At 45.0% G+C, this 20,235-nt stretch overlaps 1 protein-coding gene across 5 annotated transcripts in view; it reads right to left on the reverse strand.

Moving 5' to 3' along the window:
• Positions 1 to 4,646, reverse strand: part of MOCS1 (molybdenum cofactor synthesis 1) — a 35,018-nt gene extending 30,372 nt beyond the window's left edge. For 4 of the 5 annotated variants that reach the window (XM_055329776.1, XM_055329775.1, XM_055329780.1 and 1 more), the window contains exon 1: positions 4,457 to 4,646. In XM_055329776.1, the coding sequence (XP_055185751.1) occupies positions 4,457 to 4,579 (123 nt within the window). In that variant the 5' untranslated portion in view covers positions 4,580 to 4,646. The remainder of the gene's footprint in view (positions 1 to 4,456) is intronic. The other variant, XM_055329778.1, reaches the window with a different exon arrangement.
• Between the last annotated feature and the right edge of the window lie 15,589 nt (positions 4,647 to 20,235).

Consider the following 20,235-nt stretch of genomic DNA (forward strand, 5'->3'; position numbering starts at 1 on the left):
ATTCCCACTCTGTACTGCCAGAAGCAACCACACACACACACACACACACACACACACAGTCTCTCACCCAGCCAGCCTCACAAACTCATCACTGTGACATTCACAAGTTTCATCTCTGCCTCTTCTCTCCTCCAACACTGCATGTCCTACTTTCATTCTTCCATCTTTCCCTTTCCTTTAGAATACCTGGAGGAAAAAATAGCAGTGCCAGAGGAGCCCTGGACCCAGAAGGCATTACCGGGCAGAGTAGACAGCGATGTCCTTCACCCAGGAAGGGCTGGGACATGTCAGAAGCAGCAGAAAGCCCTTAGCTGCTTATATCCACAGAGCCCAGCCTGGACCGGCTGTTGCCCTGGTGTGGGAAGCCCTCTGCCTGCTTCAGTATCCTGACATCTACATGGTGTGTCACTGGATCAATGAACGAAGAGGCTGGTCCTTCATCAGAAGAGAAAAGTGGTGTGTGCAAAGCCAGTCACACTGGGGTCATCATTCATCTCCAGGCTGGTCTCACCTAATACAGTGGCTCTCAGCTGTTTGCACATCAAAACTACCAGCAGTGCATCCAAGAAGCGCTGCTGCCCGAGCCCCACTCCAAAGATTCTGACTCAATTGCCCCAGGATGGGGCCCTGGCTTTTTTGGTTGTTGTTGTCTCAGTTCTTCACTTTGTGGCTTGGCTGAAAACCACTGGCCCAGCAACACCAGGATCAGGAGCTATTTTAATCTGGGGGTAATTGTTGCAGTTCAGAGCACAGGCTCTAGGAGTCAGTAAACCTGAATTACAAACCCGGGTTTATTACTAACTAGCTGTAGAGCAAATCACCCCAATTTTTTAAGCCTTCGTTTCTTCATCCATAAAGGGTGGAGAATAATCCTACCTAACTAGGCTGAAGGAGTTCCTGGCACATAGCAGGTATTCAATAAATGATCGTTACCCTTTTCTGAATATAACTTCTACTTACTATATTGATTTATTAGACACATATTCGAGGAGCACTGTGTGTGCAGTAGCTGGTTTTCCCGCTCTTGCCAGGTCCCCCAGTCAGTCTCACAAGGCCCAGGTCTACTTGATGGCAGGCAGGCCAAGGCTGGGGTTTCAGACTTGCTATCACAGCTCCCAAAGCAGGGCAAGTGGTGTCTGAACTCCTCCAGGACCATGGACACAAGTGCAGATGACCAGGCACTAGGCAGCCTGCCATCTGCTACTGGATGTATCTTGTCTACCTGCCCAGGGGAGATTGGGGTACAATGGGGTGGGGAAGGGGAGTGCCAAGGAATTAGTTAAGGGAGGAATGCCACCCACAAAGTAGTCACTAACTTTGGGCACTGGAAGGATAAAGGCCAGCCCCCAAGTAGCTCTAGAGTATAATAAACAGAGTTATTCAGGAGAAGAAGAACACATTCCAAACTCCAATATCACTGGCTCTGATTTGGGATCCTTGCTATTTGGGGTGACATATACCAGAGGTGCCTCAAAATTAATCTCTATTAAACAAGAAGACACGGCAAAGCACACTGCCCAAGGTCTGGATCCTTTCTCTCCCTCCAACCTTCTCTAAGTGTGGGGTCTTTACACGTATGGCTCCTGGCACGGACAGTTGCACTTCACCAGAGCGAGGATTTTGAAGGAAAGATTGGAACTCAAGATAACCCCCTGAAAGTTCCTCTTTTCCTTCGTGCATCATTACCCTAGGCTGGGACCTGCTGTCCCCTCCTACCTTCTCTTACACCCACTTCCTTTCTGCATAACACCCCCTTGCCAATAGTTATTCATTTTGACCCTCTGAACACCAGGTGGCTTTGCCCTGCAAAAAGTCTGCCTAGGGAGATCCCTTGCCCCTGCCCTGCCCTAAGGCAGCAGGCCTAGGACTGGAGGCTAGCCCCTGTGGTCCCAACAAAGCCTGCGTGGAGCCTGGGAAGAACACAGGTGTCATGCTGAGCTACAGTAAGCCCTGCAGAGGTTGTGTGGGCCACCCCCAATCTGGATAGCAGGTAGATGTGTCTCCCCTACCCACCTCCCCACTTAACCCACACTCCACCACCTCCCCTTATACCTGTAGAAGCTACACAGACCAAGCCCAAGGCCCACTTTCCACTGTCCTCACCACCAGCTCCCATTCCACACTTGTACATCTCTCTCACACCCACATCCTGGCACACAAACAGGTAACACTCAGTGGCTTTTCCCTCAGTCTCTCTAAGCACCCCCCAAGGTGTAGAGAAAAGTGCCCGCAGGAAGGGAAGCGGGGACAGGATTCCCCATGCCCTACTACTACTATTGCCAACTGGAAAGTTCTGTGAATAGGCTGACCATATAGATCTCCCGACTTGCCTCGCCTTGGAGGTTTTCTTAAAGACATTCTGTGCCTTCCACTCCCACTCGTGGTGTAAAGATGGGCTCGCCCAACCCTCTGGTTTTAAAGACATGAGGAGAAGAGAAGTGACAGCCCAGGAGCAAAGTGAAATTGGAGACAGAGTGAGGGTGAAAACCTGGGGCTCCCTGTCTAATATTCTATTCCATGTGCCCCCCCTCACTAGTTGACTTTCAAACAACCAAAAATATCTGCTGACTCCACTCCTTGCAGAGCACCATGTTAAGCACCATGCAGAAATGTCTAGAAAGGTAAGGGAGCACTCAGCACTTGAGGGGCAGGAAACATCCCTGCTGAGGATAACCCTAGTGGGGAATGTCCAGCATAGAAAGACTATGACCAAATAGTTGACAGAATGGCTACCCTGTGTCCAGTGCATGGGGACTAAAGGGACACAGCATGTGCCAATGGTGGCAAGGCTGACAACAATTACAACAAACATGTACCTAATGCAGCACTTACATGTGCCGTCAGCCTTTGTTCTAAGTACATATCTTAAGCATATACTAACTCTTGTAATCTCTATAACCACCCCCATGAAGTAGATACTTACTCCCATTTTACAGATGAGAAGACTGAGGCACTAGGAGGCATAGGGACATGCTGAGGTTCACATACCTACTAAAAGGTAGGGGCTTCCAGAGCTGGGCTTCCAAAGCTCACATTTTGCTCCAGAGTCTGTGTTCTTACCTGCTCATTACACCCCTCTTTACAGGGTAAAGGAAAGTGTGGGACAGCCTCTCACCCTACTCTCCCCACAAGGACAAAGCAGGAGTACAGGTGCTAGAGTCTGAGTGAGTTCCTGCTCCCTTCTTTTCAGCTCTGTAGAAGCTGCTCAACCTATCCTCCAGGGAAGTTCACTTGGGTTGAGCCCCCTCACCTAAAAATACAAATTCCTGACCTTACGGGGTTTCCCGTGAGGACTAAAAGAGACCAAGTATGAAGTCACTTAGCCCAGGCCCTCTCCTGAAAGGCACAAAGGAAATTAGGGACAGCAGGGAGAAGGAACTCCCCTTCTCCTGAATTCTTTAAAGCTCTCTCGGCAATCCTTGCTGTCTTATTGTTCCCCCCAGTGAAGTTTGGAGTTCAAGGATACTGAAAAACTTCCCAGCAATGAGGCCTGATTATCTGAAGATTCCAGAGGGGATCAGACCCGGGCAAAGCAAGTCAGGCTAAGGCCCTCCCTGCCATTGAGCAATAGTGGCGGTGGTGCTGGAGGGCAGAGGGAGGGCATGATCTGATGATTCCCAGGGCATGAAGCTTTGTGCTAAGAAATGGGGGGTGGGGAGGTGGGGAAATGACCAGATGAGTCTAGAAAAGAGGTTTCACCAAATGAAAAAGAAACACTTCTCCCAAAGTTATTCCCTGACCACATGGGCAAAAGAACACCAAACTTAAAACTTGTGATGATATGAGTCACTCTGCCAGTGCTGTCAAGGACTGACGGGGCCTATCCCAAACCTTAAGGAACAATAGGATTCCTAGCCTGAAAGGAGCTCCTGCTCCCTTCTGCTGGGGAATGAGGCTGAGCCCTCCGAAGGGACAGGAAGATGAAACTAAAAGTCAGTGAAGAAGTCACAGAGCCCTATAACTACAGACGTGACCACTGCCTACCGGTGGCACCAAGGTGACATTTTTGACCAGGATGTCACAAGAACACCTGATCACACACAGACCCGTCCACTGGAGCGAGGGGGGGGGGGGGGAGGGAGGTAAATGTACCAAACAGAGGGTGAGTGAGACGGGGCTGAGAAGGGCACAGTCAACTCTGGACCAGAGTCCTCCCTGCCTGCTGCCCTGTCCCTGGCGGTCACCCAGGCGTGCGTGGAAGGCGTAGCATGGGGCTGGGCAGGGAGGTGGCTGGTTATGCAGCACCCCAAGGAGCGCCCGCCGCTTGGGGTATCAGGTGAGACCGGGCAGCCTGGGGAGCATCCCTCCACTGCTCTCCCGACCCACAGGGGAAGGGCGGAGGGGTCCCTCCCCGAGGCGGCGGCGGCGGCCCGGCCTGGGTGCTTCCAGGCGTGAGGGACAGCTGGCCGGGCCGCTCCTTCCCCGGGAAGGTGTGCATGGATGTGGGCGGGCTCACCTCCGCAGCAGTTCGGGAGGGCTCCCCCGGGCGGTGCTGCGTCACTGGAGCGCCCGAGCTGCACCTCCGGACGCTGGACCTCAGCACCCGCTGCAGCATCCGGGACACCGGCCTCGCCGCCATGAAGCCTGCTGGCCGGGCGAGATTGCACCCGGCTGCCAGGGCTTCGGGAGCGCACTAGCCCTGGGCTCGCCGCCCCGGGTCCTCGCGGCGGGGGCGGGGCGGGGCGGGGCGGGGCGGGGCGGGGGCGGGGCCCGCGCAGCCAATCCGGGGAGGGCGCCGCGCCGCCTGGCCTTCTGGGAGTTGTAGTCCACTCCGGCTCCTCGCCTGGCCCGGGTGTGCGTTCCAGGGCTTCGCAAGTCCCCCCCACCCCGCGCAGTCACCCGCAGCTCCCAAGTCTTTTCTCCAGGCTTTTCTGTCTGCGCGCTCATCTAGGACCTAGATCGTGGTGTGACTAGCGCCAAGTGCTGTAGGCAGGGCAGGACTGGGGCCAAATGAGCCAAGCCTTCATTGCCTTGGGCACAAAATGGAAAGGGGTGCCAAAGACGTAGGTTATCAAGATAAATAATACCTAAAGTAGTATTTTTAAAAGTTGGAATCAAAAATAAATAAATAAAAGTTGGAATCAATACAGAATTAAAAAATTCATGGTGAACAAAATATCAATATTTTATGCAGAAACAAAATCTGGGCTTGCACATTTATGACATCTCTCACTCCCTTTGAGGTAGTCTAGGCCCTGGTTGAAGGCTGGTGAGCTCCCTCTTTAAAGATACACTTCTTCAATTGTGCCCCCCAAAAAACATTAACACACTTACCCTCCCTGTTTTAAAAAGGAAAAATGAACTGTTGGGACTTAATCAAGATTAAAAGTTTCTGCACAGCAAAAGAAACAGTCAGCAAAACTAAAAGACCACCTACAGAATGGGAGAAGATATTTGCAAATGACATATCAGATAAAGGGCTAGTATCCAAGATCTATAAACCCAACAACCAAGAAACAAACAATCCAATCATGAAATGGGCAAAAGACATGAACAGAAATTTCACCAAAGGCGACATACACATGGCCAATAAGCACATGAGAAAGTGCTCTGCATCACTTGCTATCAGGGAAATACAAATCAAAACCACAATGAGATGCCACCTCACACCAGTGAGAATGGGAAAATTAACAAGACAGGAAACAAAACAAATGTTGGAGAGGATGTGGAGAAAGGGGAACCTTCTTACACTGTTGGTGGAAATGTGAACTGGTGCAGCCACTGTGGAAAACTGAGTGGAGGTTCCTCAAAGAGTTAAAAATAGACCTGCCCTAAGACCCAGCAATTGCACTGCTGGGGATTTGCCCCAAAGATACAGATGCAGTGAAACAGCAGGACACCTGCACCCCAGTGTTTATAGCAGCAATGTCCACAATAGCCAAACTGTGGAAGGAGCCTCAGTGTGCATCAAAAGATGAATGGATAAAGAAGATGTGGTATATATAGGGATGCCTGGGTGGCTCAGCGGTTAAGGGTCTGTCTGCCTTCAGCTCAGGACATGATCCTGGAGTCCTGGGATCGAGTTCCACATCCGGCTTCCTGCATGGAGCCTGCTTCTCCCTCTGCCTGTGTCTCTGCCTCCCCCTCTCTGTGTCTCTCATGAATAAATAAATAAAATCTTAAAAAAAGAAGATGTGGTCTATATATACAAGTATTACTCAGCCATTAGAAAAGACGAATACCCACCGTGGATGGAACTGGAGGGTATTATGCTGAGTGAAGTCAGTCAGTTGGAGAAGGACAATCATTATATGGTTTTACTCATACAGGGAATATAAAAAATAGTAAAAGGGATTATAGGGGAAACGAGAGAAAATGAGTGGGAAATATCAGTGAGGGTGATAGAACATGAGAGACTCCTAACTCTGGGAAATGAACATGGGGTAGTGGAAGGGGAGGTGGGTGGCGGATGGGGTGACTGGGTGACAGGCACTGAGGGGGCACTTGACGGGATGAGCACTGGGTGTTATACTATATGTTGGCAAATTGAACTGCAATAGCTAAAAAGGTCTATATGGGAGGAAATCATAGAGTAAGTGGATATCATTTTTGTAACTTCCTGCATGCCAGGCACCATGCCAGGCAACATTTGATACTTAACAATAATCTTGCAACTAGTAGAATGTGAATTTTGCAACTGAGGAAATGGAGTCAGAGAGGTTAACTTTCCCAAAGGCATATAGTTGATCAGTAGCAAAACTTGGGTCTAAATCTAGGATAATCTCACTCTTAAAGTCAAGATTCGGTGTGTATCAGGAATTGGGGGGGGGGCAATCGCTCCCCCTGAAAAAACAAAGAGCTATGGTCCTCTAAGATTTTGGATGGTAACACACTCAACAATGAACTTATGGGACTAAGAATTATGATGCTCAAACTAACCATCTATTGTATCCAAAACCCCATGGCGGTGGAATTGCAAGAATCATACATTGATTGGAACACTCTAGCTGCCAAATATATATTAGAAAATGGGGGTCTTGGTCTCCTAGTCTTGAAGAATTGGCAGTTTCATGGGGAGGAAAGCATAACTGTCACTGATATGCACAAATGCAGCCAGCCTGGGATAATAAATAAATAAGTTGGGATAATTCTAGCCTCAGACTCAAGGTGAGTTTCTTATGTTATTCAGAGTTCAGACAATACATCACAGGAGTAAGGGTGTGTCTGTATATATTTGAAACTGGTAGGAGAGATCTCACAGAAGTGTATTTGCAAAGGGCCTGAGGCCCACTGAGTATTGTTCAAGCTCTGTCCACTGCTAAATTTGATGTGTGGATTTGTCAAGGGAACCGAGTATGGGAGTAAAGATGATGCCTGAAGGGCTTCCAGGAGCAGCCTCAATTTCAGGGAAGAGACATAATGAACATCTGACATAATGAACTTGATCCAGGAGAAAGTCTTTAGAATTTGGAGGAAGCAGGGGTGCCTGGGTGGTTCAGTCAGTTACATGTCTGCCTTTGGCTCAGGTCATGATCTCAAGGTCCTAGAACTGAGCCCAGAGTTGGGCTCCCTGCTTAGCAGGGAGTCTGCTTTTCCCTTTCCTTTTGCTCCTCTCCCTGCTCATCTCTCTCTCTCCCTCTCAAATAAGTAAATAATAAAGCTTAAAAATTTTTGGAGGAAGCAGAGATTCTGAGTCTCTGTTGGTTCTGAATCAGCTCTGTCCCCAGCTGCATTACTTTCTTCTGACTGCTATAACAAATTAGCATATAGTTGGTGGTTTAGAGCAAAGTTTGTTCTCTTACAGTTCTAGATGTCAGACTCAGTCCCTCTGGAGACTCTAGGGGAGAATCTGTTTCCTTATCTTTTCCAGCATCTGGAGCTGAATTCCTTGGCTCATGGTCCCTTTCTTTACCTGCAAAACCAGCTGCATAGCATCTCATGGCTTGTTTCTCTTCTGTTTTCAATCTCTCTCTGCCTCCTTCTTATAAGGATATTTGTCATTGCATGTAGAAACCACCTGGATAATCCATATGATATGAATGCTTCACTGTGGATTCTTCTTAGGGCAGGGGAGGCGGGAGACAAAAAACAAGTGGAGAGACAAGGCTAGTAGGATAGGATAGGGAGAGAACTATTTACCAGTTGGCCAGAAACCAGATCACTAGAGGTAATTAAATTAAGGGGTATTAAATCTCTTAAATGAGCCCCTAAAGATGATCTTGTGGTCTTACCCAGTATCCCTACTCTTTGGGCCCATCTGAAATGCCACCAGTTGCACGAAACCTTTCTAGATTCTCCCCTCTTCCTCCAAATGGTAGGTGACTGTTCTTCCACTTGGTTTCTGTCACTTTTTATTAGACCCTTGGAACGCCAGTATTGTGCAAGACCTCACAGCCTATTCAGTTTTGGTTGTACACTGAAATCTCTGTATTATTGGCAATCTACGTGGACACTTATAGTGCTGGGAAACTTTCTAATTTCCTGACTTGCCTATTTCCCTTAAATGCCTATTTGCCTACTAAAATTCTTACTTGTATTGAGCAGAAATGTGCCTCTTTCTGTCAATACACTATGATGAATGTTATCCAGGCCATGCACACTACTCATGATTATGGTTAAGAAAATACCTCCAGGAGCTCACAGCCTAGAATATGGCTCTGATCTGGAGAGTCCATGGACAGATTTGGAAGGGAACTCAGAACTTGAGTGTATCATTTTGTATATATGCATATTTTTCTGGGAAGAGGGGACTTTCATCGCATGCTTAAAGAAACCCATGACACTAGAAAGATAGATAATACACGTCTGGAAATCACCCTTCTAAGATATCATCCTATTGGCCCAATTTTTAGCTCCTGGGACTATGCATCTAGCCTCTCTTTCATTTGAGAGACTTAACACAAGTTCACTCTGCTTCAAGGTAAACAGCAGAAGTTATTGCCAATCCTTCTGTAGAACAGTATGTCAGTCATTGTGTCATTTTAGTCTGTCTTCCCAAATACAATTTGGTTGTCTAAGTGCTAGTAGCAGATTGTAGCTTTGAAAGATAGCTATAATGTCTCCCATTTCACTTGTTCTTCTAGAGCAGTGCTGTCCAATAGAACCTTCTGTAATGAAGGAAACACTTTAAGTTCTCATGTGGCTATTGAGCACTTGAAATATGGCTAGTGTGAATGATGAACTGAATTTCTACTTTTAGTTGTAATTAATTTAAATGTAAGCAGTCATGTGTGGCTAGCAGCCACTGTGTTGTTCAGTGTTGTTCTAGAAACTTGCTTCCCCCATCAGGAAGTAGAATTAATTCTCCACTTACATCTGGGTGTGTTTATAATTGTCTTATAACCAATAGAATATGGCATAAGTGATGCTGCATGACTTTTAAGACTATGTTTGAAAAATAAGATGCAACATCCACCTTACAACTTACCTCTAGTGATCTGCTCTCTGCCTGGCTGGAAGATACTTCTTTCCTATCTCCCCACCCATTCCTATTCTCTTCCCAATCCCTCTTGTATCCCCTAGCTCCCCACAAAGAGATCCAGGACAAAACTTGTAAGCAACCAAAATGTCCTTCAGGAGATGAAGGGATAAATAAACTGTGGTACATCCAGAGAGTGGAATATTATTCAGCACTAAAAAGAAATGAGCTACTGAGCTATGAAAAAAGACATGGAAGAAACTTGAATGGGAATTATCAAGGGAAAGAAGCCAATCTGAAAAGGCTACATACTATGTGATTCCAACTATGTGACTTTCTGGAAAAGACAGAATTATGGAGATAGTAAAGACATCAATGTGCCAGGAGGATGAAAAGGCAGAGTGCGGAAGATGTTTAGGTCAATTAAACTACTCTGTATGGTGTTATAATGATGGATATTTGTCATTATACATTTGGTAAAATCTATAGGATGTACAACACCGAGCATGAACCCTGTTGTTAACTATAGACTTTGGGTGATTTTGTTTCAGTGTGGGTTCATCAGTTGTAACAAATGTACCACTCTGCTGGGGGATGTTGACAGTGGAGAAGGCTGTGCCTGTGTGGAGGAAGGGAGTATATGGAAAATCTGTTACTTCCTATTTAAGAGCAGTTTTAGGTTCACAGAAAAATTAAATTTTTATTTTAAAAAATTCACAAAGGATTTCTGACCACATACCCCACTTCTTTGTGGTAAATAGGAGCTTTGAGTATCCAGCCCTCTATACTCATTCCAATCCCTCCCCTATCCTATCACTATCTATGGACATTCTTTGCAAATTTAGACACTTTAATTTTTTAAAAAGATTTTATTTGTTTATTCATGAGAGAGAGAGAGAGAGAGAGAGAGAGAGAGACATAGGCAAAGGGAGAAGCAGGTTCCATGCAGGGAGCCCCGATGTGGGACTCGATCCCGGAAAAAGCAGGTGCTTAACAACTGAGCCACTCAGGCATCCCTAGATACTTTAATTAATCAATTAAATTGAAATGTTTGAGAAAATACTGTTTCAATGATTTCTATAATTTTTTTTGTGGGGGCGTTCTCAGGATATTCTCCATTTGCCTCTCCAGACCCATTCCCTGACCCTCCCTACCCTTCTCTGACTACTAGGAGACTGTCCTCTACCTATTGCTTTGATAGCATCACTCAGGCACCCTTGTCTCTGGTTTCTAAATGGATCTGGTCAGTAGGAGGTACAGCAGGATATTGGAAAGTAAAAGGAGAGAGATCAGAGTATTTATTTCCCCATCTCCCTGCCTGTTTTACTGTGGTTCTAGCTGGTGTTATATAGCTCGTCTGCCATGAGTCCAGCTCTTACCAGGCCTCCAGTAACACTATTTCTAACCCTCGTTCCTTCAGGCTTGGTGGGAAGAGGGTTGGCTTTCTTGTTGGTGGTCATGGATACTCAACATCCCCGTTGGCTACATCTAAAGAATGTTCTCTTTAGTAAAATATCCCTGCCCACATCTAAAGAATGTTCTCTTTAGTAAATATCCCTTCAAAAACTCTAGCTAAGAGGATGCCTGGGTGGCTCAGTTGGTTAAGAGATCGACTCTTGGTTTTAGCTCAGGTCATGATCTCACCGTTGTGGGATTCAGCCCCAAGTCAGGCTCTGCACTCAGCATGGAGTCTGCTTTAGATTCTCTCTCTCTCTCTCTGTCTCTCATAAATATATGTACACACATACATACATACATTATCCAGCTAAGTATGCTGTGTGTTTCTTGCTGGTTCCATGACTGATACTGGATTCAAGGATTTCTCCCTTACACAGTACCCTAGATTCACCTTTGTTAACAGTGAGAACTATCACAGAGTGACATCATTTATTTATTTATACGTCTTCAGCACTATCAATCCCTTGAGAGCTGATGCTCTCAAATTCAAACCATCTATAATCATAGTACCTCGCATGTGTTTAATGCACAGAAAATTCCCAATAAATGAGCATTAAATGGTGTAGTCCATATCTTTGACTTGCCTTTCAAGTGAAATGGCTGTATCAGTCAGAATGGATAGATTGTGTGGTTTTAACAACCCCAACATCTCCATGGCTGAGAACCACAAATATTTCTCATTTGTGCTACACATCCAGCAAGGGTTAGCTGGAGATTTTCTCATAACCATTCTCCTCACCCTTGGTTCCAGGCTGATGGGGCAGCTAATATTTATATAGAACACTGGTGATTGCCAAGAGGGAAAGAATGTGATAAAGAGCAAACTACTCTTAGGCCTTTTTCCTGGAAATGCCACACAATGCTCTGCTTCAAGCAAGTCATGTGGCCATATCTAATTTCAAAGAGAAAAGAAGTTTAGCCCTCCCACAGAGAAGTGTGTATTGGCAGAACAGTAAAAATCTTACAAGGAAGAAAATTCCCTCGTGCTCTAATGTATCATCCAGCTTTTCCAGTCCCATGACAACTTTTCCTTTTATTTATCCCTGTTACTTCCATTGCATACTGAAAACGGCTATGATGGCCTTACAAGTCTGCACAAGTCAGCCGTATGTATCCCAGAGCTTTGAAGCGCTGAATCTAGCACTGTCTTGTTTAGAGTCTGGTATTAACAAAATTAGGAGGAGAATCTGTAATACCTTTTTAATTCAGTGGTTCTCAAAGTATGGGTTTTTGAGGTCAACTATTTTCATAATACTGCTAAGATATTATCTGCCTTTTCCACTCATGCTCCAATGACTGTAAAGAGGAATTTTCTACTGCCTGTCTGATTGTAATTTCACATCAAATCAAATGCAAAAGTGGGTAGGTGAATCCAGCTGCCTTTTACTAAGCCCATCACTAAAGAAATCTAACGTAACACAAGGCCACTTTTCTCCTTAATTTTTTGAAAACAGTTATTTTAGTAAAAGTGTTATGCTAACATACAATTTAATTTACTGATTTTGTTATTTTTAAATGAGTTAAATTTTTAATTTTGTTGTTTTAATTTCTAATATGGTAAATATAAATTGATGTACCAAATAGATATTAAATAGACATAACACACTAAAGCAAAAATTCTTTGGGGTCTTTGATACTTTTTAAGAGTATAGGTAGCTCCTGGAAAAATGTTTGAGAGTTGCTGCCTTAATATATATTCCCTCATCTCTTGCAAACCCAAAGGCATCCTAGCAGTGCTTTATGATTGCTCTGTGTTTACATTATCCTCCCCAAACCACTGAAAGTGAAATAAACTCATGCCAACTCCCTTATTTCCCTGGGCTCCTGGAGTAGGCTGTTTTGCTAAGGGGATAGTGGTGGGATAATGGCTTCAGGGGTCCTAACAGATCAGGTTCAATGCAGCAGCCCCACATTAAAAATCAACTCAACCCCATGCTTCATGTTTAACATCTACCATTTGGTCACTTTCTCTCTCCATGTCACTTAGGAGTCATAAACTTATCTTCATTTTTGTTAGGACAATTAAGTCATATAATGTAATGTGTCAGCAAGTGCTCTGTTACAGTATTGCTTGGGAGTAAGGAGTATCTTACTAGTTAATAGTAATAATAGTAGTAAATAAGGAGTATCTTACTAGTTAATAGTAAGTAAGTCTTAAGGTCACTGAAACCATTCTTTCCCCACATGAAATAGATTAGAGATTGATTCCTTTGGGTTTATTAAGCCTTCAGGGAGTGTTTATTAGCATTAGGTAACCCCTGCAAGGGATTTGTGGGTCTATTATAAGCTGTGAATATCTCAGGTTAGTTTATTTTCTAAGAATGGGTAGTCAAGAGCAATAAAGAAGAATGAAGGAGGTATAACAACGAACTGGAAAGATTGAGAAGGCAGAGGGATTGCCCAGAATGTATGGGTACTGAGCCCTGAGACCCCTGATGTATAGGGAAAATGAGGGCCAGGAGGGCATTGAGAGCTTTCTGAGATCTGCCCAGATCTTTGGTAGACTGGCCCTTCATGCCTATTCTGAAATCACCCCGAACTATTTCCCCTCCTAACCTCCTTATAAGTGAATATTGCTTTAAATAGGCCCATATATTCTTAAATACTCCATACTTTAAAAGATGGAGCCTAGCTATCCATCCCTTAACTGTGGGCTGAACTTAGAATTCTAGCAAATGGTATATGGCAAAAGTGATGGTAGTTCATCAAAGACAATGTGGTTTCCTCCTTGCTTTCTTTCTTGACTCACTCCCTCTAGGAGAAGCTGGTTGCCATGTTCTTGGCAGCTCTTTGGAGAGGCCACCATGACCAGGATCTAAAACCTCCCACTGATAGATATGAGTAAATAAGGCCTCCAACCAACAGCCTTGTGAGGGAGCCATCCTGAAGGCAGGTACTCCAATCCCACGGGAAGCCTCAAATGACTGCAATCTAGTGTGATACCCAAGTCAGAGCCACTCAGCTGACCATTGCCAGATTCCAGACTCTCAAAACTGTGTGAGATAATAGATATTTGTTGTTTTAAGCCAAATGTAAACATGGGTGACTTGTTACATTGCGATGGATGATTAGCAAGTGTGTAAATTCTTCCTATGACTTACTATCTCTTTAAAGGTATCGTCTGCCTCCACTGCAGGAAAGGTATGCCCTTTGATATCTGGATTGGTGGAATTCCAGGCTGTTTATTCCCCTTTGCCCCGTCTTACCTAGGGGATCCTTTTCTGCCTCTCTCTGCCCTGTGCTTTGTTTTCAAAGATTGGTTCCATGGCTTCCCTTGCCCTCAGGTTTCCATTTGGTTTTCATCTATGGAAAGCACAGTAGGGCAGCAGAGAGCAGGATGAGAGAAAGGACATCTCTAGATGTCTACCCCTGTAACTCCTTTCCTTCCCACCAGGCCTAGGGAGGCACAAGATGATTTTACACATGACTTTATCTTACTCAAACCTGTGGAGTTGAAGTTCACTGTTTTAAGGCCAATGCATTTGGAAGAAAAGCAGCTCACTCTTGGTTTCTCCTTTAAATTAGAAAATAGCCTCAAATTCCCCTAAGACAATCAAATCCATTTTTTTCAGGCTTGATCCCTCTGCAAACAAAATCAGGTTGCGTTGTCTGGATTATGTGATTACTATTACATCATCAGGGTGGAGATGTAAAACAAAGAATATAAAAAGGCTAACGTTTCTGGAAACACCTCAGAAGTTCTTCCTGCTTACTTGAGAATTGGCTGGGCCAAGAAATACCATGTGACATATTCCCTTCCTGGAGCAGTCGGGGAAGGGCAAGTCTCTGTGAATAAGGCAGGTGGGGAACTGGAAAGAGCCCTAGCTTGGCAATGGGGAGCTCTGACTGCCAGTCCTCACTTGCTGCAAGTTCACTGCCTGACCTTGGGCAAATTACTTAAATTTTCTGGTTTCCTCATATGTCACAGAGAAACTTGCCTGTCTTACCTATTTCACAGGATGGTGGTTGTGAAAAATCAATTAAATCGGATTTTAAAATATACAATGAAGCACAAAGAGATTAAGTAATGAGCCCAAGAGAATGTAGCTAGTAAGTGGTAAAGCTGGAAATTGAACTCAGGAAGTCTGGCTCTAGAATCTGTGCTCTTAAGCACCAACTTCATTAGTGCCCTTGCTGCTGACCATACCCCTCAGTCTGTTCAGTAAATTCTCTGATCATCCCTTAGCTCTCTCATCTCTGTCCTCCTAGGATTCTGTACCATATTCTATATTGTCTTTCAGAATTGTATAGAACATCCAAAAGGGGCAGGAAGATGAACTAATTTTGAGTTAGAAGAACTTTATATCATATCCAAGTCAAAGTCCAAGTAAGAAAGTCTATTAATTATAAATGAAGAAAATAACATTCCCTCACTCTTTTTTAAAGAATATTATGGAGCTAAAATGAATGAGAACACAAATCCAGAATCTTTTATCTGAAGGCCTAGGGACCACATAGGTTTTGGAATTCAGAAATGTTTCAGAGTTTTGAAAAGTCACAGACTGTAAGTTATATATACACTTTATGTGTATATGAAAGTATATGAATATGTTACATAACACAGGATCTAAGGAAGTCTTTAATAATCAAACAATTGTTCTGCAAGAAATTAGGCATTCCAGATAAATGGAATAATAGTTATAAATGGTCCATGGCAGTAGGTTCTGTTTTGCTGGCAAAGTATGAAAAAACTTTGTTTCCAGAAGCAGTTTGGATTTTGAAATTATAGATAAGTAATTGTGGATATGAGGTAATACAGAACTGGGACAAGGGTAACTGAATAATAATCCTTATAATGTTTCAACAGAGGGAAGAGTACACACTCACCCTTCTAATTCTAGTTCCCTCCTTAGGGAAGACGATAGGGTTCTACAGCTCTGTTTCCTCCCTCGGTCAAGATCAAAGACATTATTTTCCTCTTGAGGCTTGGTAGACTGGGGCAGTCCATATACTATGCAACACTGACCCTAAGAAGAAAATCAAAGTTTTTGCTTTGCGTGGGGGATATCTCCTCTTTGCACCACCAGACCCTGTCTCTAGCTTCTCGACCTTACTCTGGGCCATAGAAGGCCAACTGGTATAGGTAACACTCACCCTCTGACTTATGATTGGGTTTGTCTAATGAGAAACTCTGGTAGGAGATCAGAGTGGGAAGAAGAGTGGAATCTGGGTGCTGGTCCCTCAGTTCCCTATGTGACTATCCTGAAAGAGTCAATTGACTCTCTGTATGGTCTGTTTTAAATTTTTTCTGGTACAGGGCACCTGGGTGGCTCAGTGGTTGAGCGTCTGCATTCAGCTCAGGACATGATCCTGGGGTCCTGGAATCGAGTCCCACATTGGGCTCCCTGTAGGGAGCCTGCTTCTTCCTCTTTCCCTCTTCACTCTCCACCCTTTCTCCAAAGGTCAAGAAGGGAAGAAAAAAAGGAAATGCTGAGGAAAGAATAACACCAAGAGGGCTGGGGGCACCGGGTTGGCTCAGACAGTTAAGCGTCTGCCTTTGGCTCAAGTCATGATCCCGGAGTCCTGGGATCAAGCCCTCATCAGGCTCCTTGCTCAGTGGGGAGTCTGCTTCTTCCTCTCCCTCTGTCTGCTGCTCCCCCTCCTTGTGCTCTCTGTGTCAAATAAACAAACTCCTTTTAAAAACTGAGAGGGCTGGAAGAGACTGGCAGTGCCTACTAGGTCATCTTGTGTCCATGCTTGCTTCAAGACTGCATGGTCACAGTCCGGTAGCCAGCCACTTCTTGGCTGGGTGTAAGGTTCATTGCTCACCTTTAAGGCAAATTGTTTCCCCAGCTCCTAGCACATGGTGCATGATCAGTAATTATTGAGGAACAATGACGGTACAGGTACATGCAAGAAAAGAAAGGTCAAGTCATTGGGTTAGCTATTTTGATATAGAGTATATAGAACTCAGTCAGAAAGGAAAAATGTAGTAAGATGATCTAACAATGGGCTGTCTACATCCCTCCCTACCCTTCTGCAACAAAGGATCCAAGGACAGAGTGTTGTGATACTATCTGCATCTCTCTTTCTCCTGTCCCTAATTCTGACCCCCCCCCCCATTTCAATAATAGAACATGGGGTTGGGAAATGTTTTTTATCTACAACTCAGTCAGACCTCTCCTACCTCCACAAGGATTAATCTCCTGCTAGCACAGTGCATTTTTTTTATCTACCCTGTCATGCCTGCTTTGACTTACATTTCAAAAGGCCCCCTTTTATTATCTTAGCTATGTGACTTGGTGAAGGAGTCATGGGTGGGGTAGTGTGGCAGACTGGCAGGGTGTGTGGCAGGGTAGTGTGGCATGGGTGGGGTAGTGTGGCAGGCTGATGCCCTACCCCACACTCCCTGGACCCTTCAGCATTTATAGGAGATGTAGTTTTCAGGTCCAGCACAGTGAATTCTTCCTACCTGGAGTCTGAGGGTTTTCTCAGATGCTATAAGAGCTTGCCTGACAAGAGTGAGGGTGCAAGTGTTTGTGGGGAAGATGCCTCCCTAATTAGAGGCTTTCCTAATTAAGAGGGCATGGGAGTCAATGGATACATGTCCAGGGGAACCACTCTGAGGCCTGGTGCATAGCCTTGCTGATTAGTTCCACCTTTACTGTCTTTTCTCCCTTCCCTTGCCCTACTTCACTTGTGCTTCCAGTATATCATCTCCCAAATATACTAATTGTGCCTAAGTACTCATCCGAAGTCTGTTCTTGGAAAAATCTGAACTACAACAGTCAGAAAGGGGGAAAAAATCATAGTTGTTCTTTCTACCTCTTATTTACCTCTCATTTATTCTCCTGACTGAAAGCTGGCCTCTGGAGCATCCGGGTGGCTAAGCCAGTTAAGTGTCTGCCTTTGACTTAGATCATGATCCCAGGGTCCTGGGATTGAGGCCTGTGTCAGGCACCCTCCTCAGTAGGGAGCCTGCTTCTCCATCTCCCTCTGCCATTTCTCCTGCTTGTGCTCTCTGACTCTATCTCTCTGCCAAATACATAAAATCTAAAAAAGAAAAGAAAGCTGGTTTCTGTTCCAGCCACTTTGAAACTCTAGATACTGCCAAATCCCATGATTCTAGCCTGTCATACTTGAGTTCTTGGTAGCAGTTGACTGACAATTTCCTCCTTGGAGCATCCTTCTTTTTTTCCCTCTTACCACTGAGCATTTGCCATGTTCTCAAAGATGCTTCCTCCCACTTCCCCATGTGCTCCACCTTAATTCTCCTCCAGTTCCTACTCGTCATACTCTCCAGTTCCACCTTAATTCTCCACCTTAATTCTCCTCCAGTTCCTACAAGTCATACTCTCTGGGAACACCCATCAACTTCAGTGGCTTCCCATTATAATAAAGGCCAGTGAGGCTCCAGTCTATGTCTCCTGCTCAGGCCTCTGTGTTGAGCCATCTCTCTCTCTCTCTCTCTCTCTCTCTCTCTCTCTCTCTCTCTCTCTCTCTCATATGCAAACATGCCTACTAGGTAGAAACCCTGTCCCTATCTGAGCATGCTCCCAACTGAAGTTGTTGTGGTAGTACATTTTCCCCCCAAGAATTCTGGTAGAGAAGGATAGAAGAGAGATGGGGACATGGGGACACGAGGAGGAGTGTTGAGAAAGGCTATGACTATTTTTACATTGGTAAACACTATAAACTGGATGAAAGGCGGTGGAAGGAACAAGTGGAAAGAAAGAAGGCAAGAATACAGGAGAAGCTGAGTTTCTGAACAGGTGGAGGGAAAGACTAGAAGAAAGGGGTAAGATAGGTTCAGATTCAAACACTTGCAGGTGATGGCATTCCTGCTAGTTAGCCTGTTTCCTCCTTGAACCAGGAGGCAAGCTTATTTGCTGGGGGTAGAGTGAAACGGGGGATTTGAAAGTAGAGGTAAAATTTTGGAACGGGGCACAAGTGAAGATGCAATAATAGAAAGCTCAACACAAAGTGGCTTTAAAAACAATGAGGAAATTTACTGATATAACTTGACAGTCTAAAGGCAGACCTGAACATAGGTATAGTTTGACCCAGAGGCTCAGGATGCCACCTGTCTGCTGTGATTCATCTTGTCCACCCTGCCCCTGTGTTTCAACAGTTAGAGACACCATACCCACACTATAATCCCCCAGAGAGAGGCTCCTCTGCGGCCCCTGCAAAAGAGACAAAGCTTATTTCCCAGAAGCCCCTCCGATTGTCTCCTGGTGTCTTATTGGCCCAAAATGGGTGGTGTGCTCATCCATGATGAGCCAATCACTCTGGCCAGAGAAACCCAAGAGCTGATTAGCTTAAGCTCATCAGAACCCAGTCCTAGAAATAGAAATAAGGGGAAACCACCCAAACAGTATCACTGGGAATGGGGACAGGAAATTTCCTCAAAGGAAAGTCTGGGTGCTTTGGGGAGGAAAAGGGGGAGTGGATGCTGGGAAATCAACAAATGTCTATCATAGTTTATTTTTGAGGAAATGGGAGAAGCAGCTGTTGAGAGAAGGTATGCTTGTGCTGAGGTTCTGATGAGTGTGGAGCAGAGAAATTTGTAGTGGCTTCATGCTTTATTGTTTTATGATTGTCTGAAGCAGCTCAGAGTGGGCTGGTGGTAGGAGGGGAGAAAGTGAACAAGGAGATTGATTCAAAGTTGGAGGTTTGCCAGGTACGTGTAAGGACAACTGGGCAAGATCTGAGTTGAGGATAATAGAGTGGTTGAAGTGATGGATGGGGAAAGAAGGGAATTTGGAAGGGAGCTGATAGATTAGGGTAAAAATGGAGTGCTTCAGGGACTGAATGTTCAGATTAACTCAGAGTGGGAGGGATGGGAGAGAAGAGTGGGGGGTGCACACAGGAGACAGCAAGCAAGATATAGTGAGCTAGAGAGAAAAGCTAATGAGCAAGGTTGAGGGTAAAATATTTTAAGTCGCTTAAAATTCAGAGGAAGACAGTGATGGTAAGGGGTTTCCTGGGTTCTGTTTTCTGAATGAACACATCATGATTCACATGTGACAAGTTATAGTGGGCTTGATGGCAACACAATAAACACCTAAAAGCCCAAACCAGCCTCAGAAATCTGAGGAATGTCCCTGGGGTTTCATCTCCTTGGTTGTCATGTCCTTTAAATCAGACCAGCTGGGCCCTTTGTTTGATGGGCTCCTGGGGGCTATTGGTCCTATTTCCCCTTTGCCTTCAAAATTGAGTCCATATAACTCTGAGACCATTTCGCAGTTTTCCTTCAACCAAGGGCTCTGGAAAAGAGTTTATTCTTTTTCTTCCAAAGATGGGCACCTTGACTCTTGGGACAGAAAGAATTGAAGGGAGGATGCTAGGGAGCCAACACACTGTATTTTTTTTTTAAACACTCTGAGCTAAGGAGATCTGCACAGTACAATTTCTATAGAATAAGCAAGTGAAAAAAGATTTAGATGGAATCTGAAGTCCTAGTTGACCAGCTGGCT

This window comes from Nyctereutes procyonoides, unplaced genomic scaffold (genome assembly GCF_905146905.1).
Source record: "Nyctereutes procyonoides isolate TBG_1078 unplaced genomic scaffold, NYPRO_anot_genome, whole genome shotgun sequence".
NCBI lineage: Eukaryota > Metazoa > Chordata > Mammalia > Carnivora > Canidae > Nyctereutes > Nyctereutes procyonoides.